This window comes from Sphaeramia orbicularis, chromosome 5 (assembly GCF_902148855.1).
Source record: "Sphaeramia orbicularis chromosome 5, fSphaOr1.1, whole genome shotgun sequence".
In the NCBI taxonomy this organism is placed as follows: domain Eukaryota; kingdom Metazoa; phylum Chordata; class Actinopteri; order Kurtiformes; family Apogonidae; genus Sphaeramia; species Sphaeramia orbicularis.
The window spans coordinates 17263586-17280322 of record NC_043961.1 but is presented as its reverse complement, the minus strand read 5'-3'; the positions used below and the strand labels follow the sequence as shown (position 1 = coordinate 17280322).

Sequence of the window (16737 nt, the reverse complement as noted above, 5' to 3'; positions counted from 1 at the left end):
ATTCTCGGGCACGGGCCACGGTACTTGCTTGTGAATGCAAAATCTGTAGGAATAGTGTGAGCGTATCCAGGTACGGCACAGATCCGGATACCCAGTCTGAAAACGCCCTCAAATACTTGTTCAGTGTGTTCCAGTTCACAGTTCATGTGCAACATCCTAAATCTCTTATTGATGTACATCCTGAGTGCCTTATTTAGTCAAAACCTGTCAAACTTCAATTCCTCTCCTTGTCTTTTTGTTATTCCACCCTGTTTTGACCCTAAAACACACAGTAAAGCAAAACCACTGAAGAAAAGGAACACAAGCACATACTCACAGCAACTTTTATGACACTGAAACAGATGATAATTCACAGCAGCACCTTTACCTGGAATGATGTCTCAGGGGCTATAGGGTTAAAATGCTAACTTACAAGCACGAGATGTCCACACGGCACCATATCACCTTATATCACTCACATAAACTTGTGCCTGCTTCCAGCCTGGTGCAGGAGACCACTGGCAACGTACATAAACAAACCACAACCAGATGTGTTGAGTTGCTGAGCGCCGCCCCACCCAAACGGAGCTGTCAGTCCTCCCTCTGTTTTTTTGCAAAGCCATGACTCGCCAGTCCTCCATAAACTCTTCTTATAGAAACCAAAAAGAAAAAAAAACTACCAGCAGAGACCAGAGAGCAGTAATCAGCCCTTGCTCTATCAGGCCTGACCCTCAACCTCCAACCATATGGGGATCAACACTTAAAAAGGCCCTCTACATTTGATGTTAATTTGGAAATGGCTGTCTCTACTCTCCGTCTTCGCTGTTCAAATAAATTTCCTGCATACCAAATGTAAACAGGTTTAGGGGCTGAAGTTAGACCAGCACTGTATGTGTGGAAGCAATGTGTTTCCAATGCCCACTTGCACATGACTGCTGGGTGAAGTGCTGTGAAAATATTCATGGTACCATCTGTTACGATCTCTCTCCACTGGTAATCACAGTGGTGAACATCTGCTCGCTACACAAAACGCATGACATGAGGCTGTATAAACGGTGTGGTCTCCAGTGGATGTTTGCTGTGGTAATGTAATATATAGATGCACTTTACAAGTTTACACTGAGATACGCTTCATACACTCAGAGATTTACAAAGAGGAGAAATAAAACAAAGTAGAGCTTTAGTGAAGTCTGGTGAAGAGATAAGACCCACCAACATTGATGGGATCATTTTTTATTTATTTAACCCTTAAAAGACCCAAATATCCACCGATGACCAAAGCCATCAACTGATGTAAGATGCTTAATACCTGTTGATCCATTAATCCAATCAATCCATGTAAACAATTGGTGTAAAATACAGTTTGTCCTCTTTTCATGGTCATCAGATATGACCCATTTGTAGTGAGCATGGAAACACTGTCATCTTCTACAACACTGATTCACCAGTAAAACCCATGGAGTTGGATCAGTGACAGTGGATGGAGACACTGGGTTTATGTTCAGTTAATGATACATTTTGCTGAAAAAGTCACTTTTTCTTCAGTTTTCACTGTTCTTAAATAGTAACAGTTGAATTTGAAGGCTTTGGGGTGCCTCAGGGTTCTATTCTGGATCCTGTTTTCTTTGTATATGCTGCCCCTGGGTTCCATTTTTAGAACGTACAACATTCAATTTCATTGTTTTGCGGATGCTGTACAAATCTACTGGCCCCTTAAAGTAAATAATGGGCATCTATGCACAGCCCCACTACTTGCTGAACTTCAGGAGGGTCCTTTATTTCCTGTCTTTCATTATTAGACACACTGATTAATCCAGGTGTGCCTGCTACTTCTTGTGACTACTGATTAATTAGGCACAACTGGATTAATCAGTGTGTCCAATAATGAAAGACAGGAAATAAAGGACCCTCCTGAAGTTCAGGAAGTAGTGGAGCTGTGCATAGAGTCCATTAAGCCTCTGTTCAGGTCCTATTGGACTATCTACAAGATGTCATCTGTCATCGTCTGCAACATTGATTCACCAGTAAAACCCATGGAGTTTGATCAACGACAGTGGATAGACACTTGGCTTTTGACGATATATATATATTAAATAGTAAATAAAATGAACAAAAAAAAAATTACGATACAATATGTAATATGAAAAAATAAGCAAAATAAACTACTCAAATGAACTTAAAAAAAAAGCAAGAAAATAAACAAAAACAGCCAAAATAATCAACAAAATGAAAAAAAAGTGACAAAAAATAATAAGTGACGAGAACAAAATAAGCCACAAATTGAATGAAATTGAAGAATAAATGAGAATAAATTTGATAAATGACAGTGGATGGCTGACACTTGGTTTATGTTCACTTAATGATATATTTTACTGAAAAAGTCACTTTTTCTTCAGTTTTCTGTGTTTTTGATATAGTAACCTTTGAATTTAGTCTGAGCTTCTATGAACATCTACATGATCAGTGAATTAAATATAAAAAAAATACATGATTTACAGTAAAAATAAACACATAAATAAAACACAGAGGATAATATTACAATAAATGGTGATAAATCCCTTAAGAAAGGTAAAACATAGTAAAAAAAAAAACAAAAAACAATAATTTGGGAACTGACACTAAATTAGCATTGGGTCTTTATGGGTTAAAGGTCCAAGCCTTGAAATTTATAGTTCTGTCAGTTTTTTCTATGAAGCACCTTCTGAATCAGGGAATAAATGCAACATTAACAGTATATGAGCAGTATCCTGCTGTGTGGCCCATCATGTGAATGGAGTATTATGAGTTAATGTACATACCTTCTGCTGTATAAGCTGCTCTGTCTGATAATTCAGGATTGGTCTGAGGCCATGCTGGTCCACCGGGGCTTCAGGATCCAGACTGAAGTTGAGGCTGATATAAATGGGAGACAGTTTATCCCGAAATTCCTCCTCACCCTGCAACATATGGAAATCAAACGTCAATGGTGTGTTGACTTCTTAAATGTGAAGGTACAAGATGTAACTCAACAAAACCGCCAAGAACGTTTGACGCAAACTTCTGAAATGTTGCACAAAGGAGCAAAATCAAAACAAATGCAAATTAGGCTTCTGTCAACAAACCCTGACGTGTCCGTGGTGATTGTTCTGAATGTACGATTTATTTTAAATATTCATAAAAATTCAACTGTTTGCTCAATAAGAATTTCCAAATGTGCTGATAGAATAGACCTTGTTCTTTCCATAGACACCTGAGCATGCTCAGTTCACCCCCCGCAGCCTGTGAAATGGGAGTAAAACACAGAGCAGTGAATGAGACTGACTCACTATAAAAAATAGAGGATTTGGGTTGTTTTTTTTTTGTTTTGTTTTTTTTACACTGTTTTCCTTGTAGGTTGTTTTCAGTGTTGTTTCTAGTGTTGTGGTGATTTTCCTTTATTGTTTCTTTACTGTGTTTTTGCCAAGTTTTGACCATGTACCTCCTTTTTGGAATAGAATAGAATAGAATAGAATAGAATAGAATAGAATAGAATAACCTCTATTGTCACTGCAAAATTCCATTGTACAGTGCAATGAAATTAGATTTTAAGCTCTGTAAAGTGTTAAAGTAAAATACACACATCAGTTATAAACAGTCAACAATAAAAATCCTTCTTAATCAAAAAATTACGATTTGGACACATCCTTACTTTGCTTGTTTGCCAACTGCTAAAAAAACCAAATCTTGAAGAAACTTATCACTATCTAGAAGAGAAAAAAGCTTTAGTACTTTATGCAAATTTCTAAATATGTTTTGAACCTTTTCTTCTTTTGTCTCCTAAACAGTCTTGTTAAATGTTCACTTTTTCCACATGAAGTTTTTCCTATCTTTTATGAAGTGAATTAACTCTTGGACAAAAAGAAAGAACCTTCAACTGTTTTGGTGGATGTTTTTTTCCAAATGTTGCAAATTTCCTCCAACATTTTTCTAATGCAATACTTCAAAACGTGCAAAAAACACGCTGATGGAAATGCAGCTACTGCAGGTTTTGTCTGTGACATGAACATGATTTTTAAACAAAAAATGGGAACTGCTGTGAAAAAAACCCCAGAGTGACAGCCGAGTGCACGGTTGAAAGTCAAACCATCTTTCATCCTGTCAAACAGGAAAGTGCTCTGATTATTATGGCTTTACAGTGCACATCTACACATATGTGCTTCTGCAGGGTTTTCCCTTTGATCCGGTCACCAGTGAGTGATGAGAAGATCGGTGGTGTAGTAGTTTCTCCTCTGTCTTCAGTTAAAGGTACCTCCCAAAATAACACTTCAAACAGCTCTGTCTATTAGGAAATGACTTTAACCTCTGTCATACTAACTAGTTAATAGCATTCACCTGGAGCTGCAGGTGCAAAACAGCCTCTGATTAGATGAACAGAATTAAAACCAGCAGGACTCAGGTTCCCAGGGGCTGGGATTAAGAACCGGAACATTTACAGAAGATGTAAAGCATAAAAGCTGAATGCTTATTGCACAGTAATTAAAGACTGTAAATTATTTCTCTTTTCCTTTGGTCATGTCAACATGAAATATGGTCAAAATTAAAGGAAAATTAGTTTTGTTTACAGTAGTTTTTTCATAGTTTTGGACATGACCACTAAAAGTTCCAACCATCCTGCAGTGAAGTATGGGATGTGGCAGACTGTAGCTAGTGCAGCTTAGAAATTAAATGAAATGAGTCATCTGGGAACAGAAAGCAGCAGCAGGAACAGAGAACACCCCAGGGTAGGAGTTACCAACCAGGAACTCCTAGAAGCACCGAGGCCTGGTCTGGAACCAGAACGAGATCTCCAACACTCACATAAGGTGCTGGGGTGGGATTATCATGATGTCCCTGTATGTCAGCATCATGTTCTATCTGACTCAATCCCCAGTTGAATTTGTGAATTTGTCAGGTTGTTAAATATAGGAAAATACATGATTTACACTCAAAATTCAAATATCATATCAAAACACAGAAAACTGAAGGAAACATGAATTTTTTAGCTAAATATATCATTAATTCTGTGTAAAAACAAGCATCTCCAACCACTGTCATTTATCCATTAAGGGTTAAACATTCAGTATATAATATTAAATGATATATTTTGCAGAAAATGACACTTTTTCTTCAGTTTTCTCTGTTTTCATATAATAACCTGTGAATTTACTCTGTTTTCATGAACATCTACATGATCAGTCAATTAAATATAGGAAAATACATTATTTACACTGAAAAATGCAAATTACAGAGGATAATATTATAATACATGGTGATAACTCACTTAAGAAAGGTTAAATAGAGAGGGAACTGACGCAAAAGTAGCACTGGGTCTTTATGGGTTAAGACCAGTTTTTCTCCTGTGTTCTATGTAAGTCTCAACCTGCACCGGGACCACCGCTGAGAAGAAGTCTGGAGCCTGAGTATGACATCACATGCAGCAGCTGTAGGAAGTGCTGCATTAATGAAACAGCAAGGATCCTGTACAAGAAACTAATGAAGACCAGAAACACTAACACCGAAGCGGATCACAGCATCGAGTGGTGGTCACAGTGGACGTACAGCTGCAGAGACATCAAGGAGACATGGACAAAGACCATCTTTGAACGCTCTGGGGTTCTTATCTAACTATGTTCTCACTGTATATGAGTGAACACCTGCTGCATGTGACTGGAATCACACACTTTGGCCACATGATCAAAACTCAGCCACTTTCATTCACTGATGAAGTCCACAAACATGCATCCAAGTTGACCTTTTCCACATTAGACATACTATAGTGACTTATTTTAAAGTGTAAAGGACCGTGTTAGAGATGTTTTTACAGCAGATGAGAGAAAAACACAAACATTCATAACATTAACCCTTTATAGTTCACTCACAGAAATACTCTGAAATTCGAACCTTTTAACCTCAGTGTGTTACTGGAGGACATAACAAGACTTTATTACTTTTGTGAAATTTTTCAAGTTGTTTATTGTCATATAGAAAATCAAGGTCAATGATGTTACCGTTTTTGGTTCCTTTCCTGTATTATTTAAGGCCAAACCTAAAATATTCAGAACAGAACTAATGTTTGAAATAGAACTTACTAACTTAGAAGAGGGTTTTACTTTTTTTTTTTTTGAGAAAATTGTTGTCATGAACTGGTCTAGATGAGTTTGTGTAGAACAGAGCCTCACCAGTTATTTTTTTCTGTTTCCAGTCTGATGCCCTGTCCACCCTAATATGGAGATTTTTTTGAATAAGTATTTTCCCTCAGTTCTTCCAAAAATTTCAAATATGGTTCAAAATGATGTATTATTTTTGATTCATATCTATGTAGAAGTTTTCATGTTTTCTTGAAATCTGTTTTATTTTTTGGCACTAAAGTGGGATTGTTTTGTTTGTTTTGTTGCATATTTGAAATAAAATGAACTAAAAAAAGTTGCATCCACCCAAGATTTGCTTTACAAAATATCTCTGTACAAGTGACAAAATGAAACAAAATGACTATACAATGGTACAAACATACAGTTGGACTTTAATCTGTGGACCTTCAGCAGACACAGAGGCTTCATTCATGAAGCTGAATGCAAACAGTAAATGAAGGTAAGTGACCTTAACTGTTGTATTCTTTATAGATTTCCCCGAAACACTAGAATGTGCTAAATGTGTCAGTGCTGAGTTTTATCTATCACAGGTAAAACACTGACTTATACAACTATATGACCAATATTTGATGTTTCAGGTGCTCATTAAACAACAATAGGCTTGTGTAAACAGGGGTGTTACTCCATTGTTTTCTAAACCCTTCATTCTTCTTCTCCACATGGATTCACAGAAACCACAATTCTTAGAAATGTTCACCCTTAAACTCTCTGTTTTTACAACCTAGAGGACTATGTTTGTGTTGACGACAGGCCTGAACAGAGAACATTTTGTCAAATATCCTTAATAATGTGGATAGGAAGAAATTAGTGCTGTCAAACAATAAAAAAATTTAATCAGATTATTCACAGGGTTGCTGTGGATTAATTTCAATTAATCAGGATTAAATATCATTCATTTTTAATCTATATTAATCGTGTTTCATTTTGCATGAGCAAACAGTCTCACAAGAGAAGGGAATATATATGCACTTAACGTGTTTATTAAACACCAACCGTTTCAACAAAACAACTTGAAACATCTGTTCTGTCTGGGGTTTTTTTTGTCCTCATATTTTCATCCAGAGGACCAACGTAGTAGCGTCTTCCATCTTTATGGGTTGGTTCTGCTGCCTGTCACTACTGAATCAACTACCCATTAACACATGCCCGACAGTAACTCTACTTGGACAAACTGCCCCTAATGCACTGGCAGAGACATTCAGAGTCATTCTGCGCTGCAAATGGGTTAATTGTGTTGATCAGATTAATCATGATGATGGATTAATCTGCGTTAACACGTGAATTTTGACAGCCCTAGAAGAAATAAATAAGTTCCAAGTCACATAGACAAATTATTCACACATAGAGGTGGTTATGACTACAGACAGACATTTCACCACAACAAATCTTAAACAGATGTGCATTTCATGTTGTGGAGTGGTTTTGTGGGATAGAATAAAACTAAATATCAAACAGCGTGAAAACATCACAAAATCTAAGTTGAATAAAACCTTATTTTCCACAGATATAGCATCAATGAACGGGAGTAAAACTGTAATAGTTATTGATGGAATGTTATCATTTGTTCTCTTTTTCTGTAATTTAATGACTGACCTATTCCTTATACGGACTGTATATATTAGCTTATTATCCAAGTCATGTAAAATCGGGATAGAACGATATAAGCTTGGCTTCTCCTTACTCCGTTGTGGACATAAAGTGTTGTTAAAGAACCACAATGAAATAGTTATGGGTTGTGTGACATTTGTTGTTTTTTTGGGGGTTGATTTATTTCCTTCAAATATATTGGAGAGTCCTGTTTAAATTGGTAATTTCTTTTGCCTACTTATGTCCAAAATAAAGTCTATCTATCTATCTATCTATCTATCTATCTATCTATCTATCTATCTATCTATCTATCTATCTATCTATCTATCTAGGCTTCTTATCTCTTAACATTTAAATACTGAAAGAACAGATGAATATGAATGGACTCTATCATCACAGATCTCATTCAACTTCCCACTGGAAAAGAAATGAACACGTCTCCCAAATGGTCACGGTATTCCTTTAACTTCACCAACAACTTTCCAATTTTTTGCAGAGAAAATGTAGAATTTTAGAGCAGTTTGCTTCCAATCTATTTGACAGTGTTGAAAATGCGACTGACCAGGAGGTAGATCTTGGCATCATGGCACAAACGCTGTCCGTTGGTGAGATTGAAGCTCTTCACCAGACTGGGCTGATGGGTTTCCAGGAACACCGTCCTCCTGATGGACTCCTTCTGATGCTGTTTCACACTGTCCAGCTGAACCTCCACCACAAACCCTTCACACAACACACACAGTAAAACCAAACACCAAGAAAACAACCACTATATGGACAAAAGTTTGTGGTTCTATATCCCAGACCCATTAGAAAAGAAACACCTGAATTCAACATGTCCACATACTTTTGTCCACATAGTGTATGACTTAGGCAATTATGCTATGAGGCTAACAATATGCATATGCATGTCAGCGCGTCTGTTTTACACTCTGACATACAACACCGCATGCAGCTTTCACCACATGCAAATCCACACACACATGTACAGCAGTAAACATTATTATGGTGAAGTGCCTTCATACAGTAACAGAAACACACACAGAGGCCAATGCTGCAGCCCATATGACAACAACTAAGCACCGAGCCCAGACAATACACACCCACACTCTTAAAATAAACACACACATACACACACACACACTTCTCTAAACTGCCTGAGCCCACCAAGTTACCCCGTATTTACATGATTCTTCTTTTATCTTGATCTTAACTGCCAAATTGACCACAGTGAGGTCCAGCATAGTTGTGGCCACACAAAGAAAGCAAGGTAATAGGGACCATGTGTGTGTGAGTGTGAATGTGTGTGTGTGTGTGTGTGTGTGTGTGTGTGTGTGTGTGAGCCTCACCTAGATGAGAGGGGAGGTGCTTCCCATTAGCCAGCAGGCAGAAACTGATGCTGACACTGGAAGTCGGAGAAAGACAAAAACACACACAAGATGTTAGATTTTTTTTTTTTTTTTTTGCATTGAATCTTTCACAACCTTCCGAGGGAGGCTGAACGATGCCAAATAAAAACCTACAGTTACAACCTTTTTCCAACCTTTTCAATGTGAATTTACTCCACCCTTTTCCCCACTTCCTCTTCCATTCTGCTTTCATCCCCTTTTTTGTTTCCAGGGGCAGCAAAAACACCAACAAACCCCAAAAACAAGAACTCCTTGTATCATCAGACTTTGGCAAACAGCTCTCGGTGCAAAAATATTCCACATTAAAGAGGATGGATAAACTTAACTTGTGGAAAGAGCTTCATTGACATTAAAAACAGGGTAAATTTTCCCTTTTTTTCCACTGGAGCTAAGAATAAGGGTGTGTAGTTAAGAGCAGCTCAGAGAAGAAACTGGCAAAGGTGAAGTCATTTGACGTTCTCGTGAGGTAAATGTTGGAAAGCTGAAATTAAACTAAGATGTGTGTTACGCAACTTATGCAAGACTTTCCATGTTCTGTAAATGTCACAGACGACTCTACAGTCAAAAGGTTACTTCAGATCATTTGAAGTGGAGGTGCTTTTCCACAGCTGGTGCATTTCTACAGTAGCATGGTCCCAGTTTGGAGAAGCACATAGGAGGACCGAAGTAGAAGCTAAAGAGTGAACGGTTGTGGACACCAGATTATAGCCACATAAAAAATATGATAAATATGAAGTCAGATTCAACTGTAGTTTGTGTTAGAGACTCTGAAAATGAGCCTGTTTACATTCACACTAATACTCAGATCATTATTTAATTTCTGGAGTTATCAGATTATTATTGATCATGCTAACAGTATAATCTGATCTGCTTTATCTGATAACAGCAGTAGTCTGATTATGAGAAATCAGGTCAACACACCTGGATTTCTCCCCAATAGTATTTTATTGGTCCGACCAGTGGCGATTTCTCATAGACTGCAAGGGAAGCCCGGCTTCCCCTAAAATTACAAAAATTAAATGGTTAAATATGTACGGTTGTGTTGACATTTCATTGATTACAATTGTGTTAGAACATGTTCATCTCACAGACGAGTTCTTTCAGAATCAGCTTCATCACAAATCAACAGACTCGATGTTGTTCAATTCTCATACATTCCCGTGTCTCTGTTTTCTCATTCGATCTCTGCTCAGTGCATTTGCCCATAGACGCCGGGCGTCTATGGGCTTCAATGGGGCTGAGTGGAACAGTTTTTTTCATTGCCTCAAAACTGGACAGTAATTGGATAAATGCCACGATGTTGTCCCGCCCCCAGACGCCGGGCGTCTCTGGGGGTGAATAGAGCTGTGGGCGGAGCTCGGCTGGGCTCGACGCCAGAATCCCATGCTGATTGGAGGATCAGTCGAAAGGCTGAATCCCGTTTGATTGACAGCTATTTTCAGATCTACTCCTTCACTGACAGTTCAGTTTAATACCGCCGCGCATTCTGCTGTGAAATGGAGAAAGAAACCACTACGAAATTACTCGTTCATTTCTTGCACTGTAAAACTGTAAAACACACTCATTGGACTTCCTTGTTTCAATTTAACATAATTTCAGCGTTTTCTTGTTTCAGTTACATAATTTAATCATTTCTTGTTCGAGTTTAATATCGTTTTGTAGATAGTTAAATCAATCAAACTGTCGGCTAGGTCGGAGTGAAAGGAGTATCTCTTGTTTAAAAAGGCTGAAGTCCCACAACACAATGGGCCAAGGCAATCTAAGCAGCCTAGCTCTGCTGGACATTCAGAGGACACTGGTCCAGTCCCTGGAAAAGACGCCTACTTAGTATGATAAGGTCACTGACCGTTTTCTTAAAAAGGAACAGAGGGCCAAATTTATGTTTAAATAACTTGACAATGTTTTTTTGATGTAAGCCGACAATGAGCTTCCTCTGTCTGAAAGACAAGCAGCCCCCACTGGGTCCTACCCATCTGAGATCAAATTGGTCTGAATGTGGCATTTCACATATTCCTCCCATGGGCCAAATTGGACCCTTTGGCAGGCCGGTTTTGGCCCATGAGCCGTATGTTTGACATCCATGCTTTAACTCATAAAGACCCAAACAGCCAAGACCAAGACCATCTACTGATCTAATATGTTAATACCTGTTGATCCACTAATCCTATCAATACATGTAAATAATTTGTGTAAAATGCAATTTTTCATCTTTTCATGGTCATCAAATATGACCCATTTGGACGTTCAGAGGCTCCACAGTGAACGTGGAAACATCGTCATCTTCTACAACATTGATTCAGCAGTAAAACCCATGGAGTTTGATCAATGACAGTGGATGGACACACTGGGTTTATGGTCAGTTATTACTATATTTTGCTCAAAAAGTCACTTTTTCTTCAGTTTTCTCTGTTTCTGAGATCATAACCCTCAATGTCAATCTGAGCTTTTATGAACATCTACATGATCAGTGAATTAAATACAGTAAAGTATCTGATATTCACTGAGAAAACACAAAACAGACTGGATAATGTAATAATAAATGGTGATAAATCACTTAAGAAAGACTAAATGGAGAGAAAAATTAATTTGAAAACAACAAAAGCACCACTGGGTCTTTATGGGTTAATGTTGGATCTAAATCAACCTTTGAAACTTTGGATTAAATCATAAAAGGTATTTTCACTACAATTCCAAAAACATGTATAAATTAATTGGACTGATTCATTAAAGGAAAAACAGTGTGTATCCATACCAAGAAACCGCTGTGGTTTGATTCCTGGTGGACAGCGTACAGGACTTCTCCTCCTGGTTGAACATGGTTGGTTGCACCGTTAAAGAAGCGGTGGCACTGACAATGGGACGAGCTCTGATCAAAAACACACACTGTTACAAATCACAGCGGCCTACTCACTCATGAGTCGTTACAGTACAGGCTGCTTTAACGAACCTGTACAGAACTGCTTTATCCACCCCAAATGCACCGACCATCAGATCTGCAACAGGAGGGAATGAATTAACTGGTATCAGACATGATAAGGAATAAAAACCAGCCTGGACATGGGCATTTCTAGTCAGTACCTGGGTAACCATTACGATCCAAATCTCTGTTGCTACGAAGAGTAAAGCCAAAGCTGGCGGGAAAAGAGGTGGTAGCCCATTGGCCAGAGAGAGTCTGAGTGGGTGTGTCCTTCAGTCCTTCCTCATGACCGTTATAGATAAGAACCAATCCCTGCTGGTCGTCTCCTCCATAAGGACAGCCCACAGCCAGGTCTGATAGGAAACAGTGAAGAGGTGAATGATATGAGAAAATGAACACAATTAACCCTTATGTTCTCCTCAAATTTACCACCCTCTGGTTAAAAATGTACAAGCACAAAAAACTGCAATAAAACCCTCATACATCAATTAATTTTTTTGGCTAATTTTTCAGAAAAGTCTTAAACAATTTCAGCCCTGTTTAAAACTACCAAACATTCAACAAATGGTTGAAACTTGTGGAATACAGTACAAAAGTCAAATATCACTAGTCTTCTTCTAAATAAAAATGTGACATTAGAGAATGTATGGTTATAAAGTGTAATGGCAATGAAATTAAAAAAATGTGGTTATAATGGAAGCCAATGGGGCATTTTTGTCCATGGATGGTGTACATTTTTGCCATGTAGGTAACCAGAGGGTGCCAAACGCATCATGGGAGTATAAAAATACATGTAAGAGTAAAAGACACTGGATTTCAAAAATATAACTAAAAAGAAAAGTTCTTGCCAAAAGGCAAAATCATCCAAAAAAAAAAAAAAAAATCAGAGAAAAACATCCAAAAATGTCAGAGGACCTAAGGGTTAAAAGAGACACACTTCATTAGAAGTCTGTGATGCATTCTATTGGCATTTACCTACCATTGAAACCATCTTGGTTGAGATCACCGAGCGGAGCCAGGGAGGATCCGAACCGACTGAAGGCCTGAAAACCGAGGAGGTGGGACGGGGCGGGGTCCAGCTCCAGGGGCCCCCTCTGGAGGTACACATACACTTTACCCAGCTCCTCCAGCTGCCCACCAGACCCCCGACGCATAAACAATGGAGCCCCCACCACCACGTCATCCAGACTGGAAGTATAATATGAGCATAGACAAAAAAAGTACATTCATCCCATTGGTCTGGATGTGGCCCCTGAACGAAAATGACTGTTAATGTCTTCAGTGTAATTTTTGCACTTTGCAAATTCATTCCTCTGGCACAACCTCTGGTGACCTGGTTTTGGCCCACGAGCCACATGTTTAACACCCCTGGCATATAGAATCATTATTTAAGATTTAAAAAGTTAGATTTAAAGTTGATTTATTTGCCAATAATGACTGACAATATCACAGTTAATACAAGGGAAGAAATAAAGTTATATTTCCAAAAAGCCTCAGAGTTGGTTTTTTACTTAATTTCTCTCAATATTTATTTTTTTAAATCCCTGACAGTGATTTCAAATGTTCTACCTCTAAATTTCTAAAAAAAAAAAAAAAATTGTCGTGCTCTGAGTAAATAATAATTTTCTACCACAATTAGCCATCTACCTTCTTTACATCTCATTTAGGAAGAAAAATCTCCCATTAAACTTTGATTGAATATTGATGTTTCTAAACTATATGGATAAAAATATTGGGACACATCATGTCTACAGCTGTAAGATGTCCTGTTCATGATAATTTCACATATAAACATCAATATTAATAATCAATATGATATTTATCACAATATAAAACTATATTATGATAGTTTTGTATCCCAGAACCCTGTTAGAAAAGAAACACCTGAATTCAAAGTATCCACATACTTTTGTTCATTTGTATACGAGTTAGGTAATTATACTATGAGACTAAAGATATGAATAGAAATTTCATGGCACAGAAACTTAAAGAGTTCCCGCGGGAGTAAAAGTATGATTGTACTGGTGACAAGGAAGTGAAAATAGCTTGAGATGTCACAATAAGAGGAAGTAAATACAGAATGAGAGTTAAAGATATTTCCACTGAAGGAAGGGAAATTTTGGTGATTTATTAGAGTGACATATGAGTGATGGTCATGGTGAAGTCACACTGATGACCTGTGTTGCACTGAGGTCACGACCTTTCACTTTTCTTCTCCTGTTTAAGCTCACAATCGTCTCCCTTTTCCCCAAAATCTCAGCTGAAGTCTTTCTTATCCCTGAGTTCGTGTCAGTGTCACTCTGTCCACTCACCCGTCGTTGTTGATGTCAGTCGCTGCCACTGCATAGCCGAAGTAGGACCCCATCTGGAACCCATTACAAACACAACCCAGTTAGCCTGTAATCACACCACAGTGCACACATCTCTTTTCTTTTTGTCCCTTTTCTTTTTCATATACTCCATCACCCGCAGAAGCTTTCCTCTTCAATCTCTCAATCCCACAATCCCCTGGGGTCTGGTCCTCTCCCTTTTCATGGAGCTTAGTGTTAAAGCTCCAGTAAGCCTGAGCAGAGGTAGGGGGTCCGGGCATCTGGGACCCAAACTCCTTCAAAACGCACTCAGGGTTTCCGCTTTAATTTCATACCATCTATGATAAATTAGGGTCAAGTTACATCCTTGGGTGACTACTTCAAAGTGATTTGTGGAGTTTCTATGAAAGTTTGGAGACCCTTGTGAAAAACAAACCTCAGAATTGGAATTGTCTTCCGGTATCCCACACTGAAAACAACCAATATCACCATAAATCAAACTGAGATTCTGGGCAAAGTTCATTTCCTATGTTACCTGAGGAGCTATGCTTTGCCATGAATTCACACTGTGAGAAATATGACCTCTCCTACAGATTCAAGCAAGAAGAAAGGTTTAGCAGAGGTGTGATGTGTTCCCAAAAACCTGACAAATTTACGCTACAGCTGAGGCCAAAGCTCTAAAACATCTTCAACTTCCTTTGCTACATGGCAAAAACAAGTTAGTCACACACTATGAGCTTTGCAGATCATCCAGGAGTTCTATCAAACATTAGCTAGTAAAGGTTATGCTAGTAAAGGAAGTAATTTATTTAATTTAACATCTACAAAGTTATTTCCTTCAGGGTAGAGGATGTAAAGATAGATAAAGCTAACAATAAATATTGAAATTATATTTGTTCAGTGGTCAGAAACAAAGCTCCAAATCATTGGTGATGTTTCATTGTGGCTCCTGTTTACACACATAACTCTTACCTAGTTCGCTCCATTTCTGAGAGGATAGGTCACTGCTACTATGAAATTTGCTCAGTTAGCATTAGCTGCCGTTGTATTAGCTTGTTTACCATTAGCTACTTTATCATTAGCTTGTGTAGCATTTGCTGATTTATCAATAGCATGTTAAGCATTAGCTGCTTTATCATTAGCTTTTTTAGCATTAGCTTCTGTATAATTAGCTTCTTTAGCTGGCTGCACTGGCTAAAATATGTGATAAAGTGTAAATTCAATTCATACCGAGTACAACATTAACACCTGTTATTACCTAATTTAGTTTTAGCTGCTGTATCATTAACTAGTTTAGCATTAGCTCCTCTATAAAATATGCTTCAGACCAAAGGGGTCTTTAGTCAGAAAATCATTGCTTGTATCATTAACTTGTTTAGTATTAACTGATATGGCATTAGCTTGTTTAGCAGTAGCTGCTGCGTCATTGGCTTTTTCTGCTGACTAAAATCCCTGCTAAATAGGAAATACCTACATATATATTCAGCATAATAGTTTTTTTTTCCTTATTTTGGAATTATTGTACAAAAAAATACATTTAGTGATACCATAAACAACATGACAGATATTGCTAAAAAAATATATATATATCACTTACATAATATCCAAAAAAATGTATGACATAGAGGACATGGTATCAAACCTTCACTATAATAACATGAAAATTATAAAGATCAAGTATAGATTAAAAATGTTAGGAATTCATTACATGAAGATCTGTGGGAATGCAATGAAAAGGACTACAGACATTCCTAATGTTTCATGGTAACTTATGTATATGATGAATATATCATATTACCCATCCCTGTTTGTCTGCAGTTTACACAAAACAAAAACAACAGGACACAGAACAGATCTATTTCATTATGAGCCATCAGTACATCAGTGACTAGTCCAACTGTTTAACAAATGACAAAATATGAGGTTTCTTTTGCCACATCAGCAGGGTCTCTTGCACAAAGACGCTCTGGTGTGTTTTTGCAGCTGAATTTGACAGCGCTGTCCAAACACCCATGGTTCCTCCACTCATGTTTACCCACAAAGAGCAGCAGCTAGGAGTTTACCTCATCACTCTCACTATGACTTGACAGTTTATTCAGCGCCCTCCACCCTCAGACTGACACCTCTGAGCCTTACTGATGACCCCCCACAGTGGAAACACTGAGACACAGCCACACACACTGAGACCCATGTTGTACCATGTGTGCATGATTACACACTTTACAATGCACTGTTGCAATATGTAGACAAAGATGCCTTTTTGCAGATGGGACACAACTTAAGTATCCCATTTAAATGTCAACTCTTATTTTACAATTGCAGTTTCTCTATTTTGTTGAACATTTTAGTTTCCACAGGAACTTTAGCTGCTGGTCAGTGGGAGATGATTCACA

The 16737-nt window shown here is 37.9% G+C and overlaps 1 protein-coding gene across 1 annotated transcript in view; it reads right to left on the bottom strand.

Moving 5' to 3' along the window:
- LOC115419414 (integrin alpha-5-like) overlaps positions 1 to 16737 on the bottom strand; it is a 62556-nt gene that overhangs the window by 21147 nt on the left and 24672 nt on the right. Inside the window, exons 11-18 of the mRNA XM_030134176.1 lie at positions 14348 to 14400; positions 13015 to 13223; positions 12197 to 12388; positions 12066 to 12111; positions 11871 to 11984; positions 9059 to 9114; positions 8275 to 8432; positions 2778 to 2915 (exon numbers count right to left, since the gene is read on the bottom strand). Of these exons, the coding sequence (XP_029990036.1) occupies positions 2778 to 2915; positions 8275 to 8432; positions 9059 to 9114; positions 11871 to 11984; positions 12066 to 12111; positions 12197 to 12388; positions 13015 to 13223; positions 14348 to 14400 (966 nt within the window). The remainder of the gene's footprint in view (positions 1 to 2777; positions 2916 to 8274; positions 8433 to 9058; positions 9115 to 11870; positions 11985 to 12065; positions 12112 to 12196; positions 12389 to 13014; positions 13224 to 14347; positions 14401 to 16737) is intronic.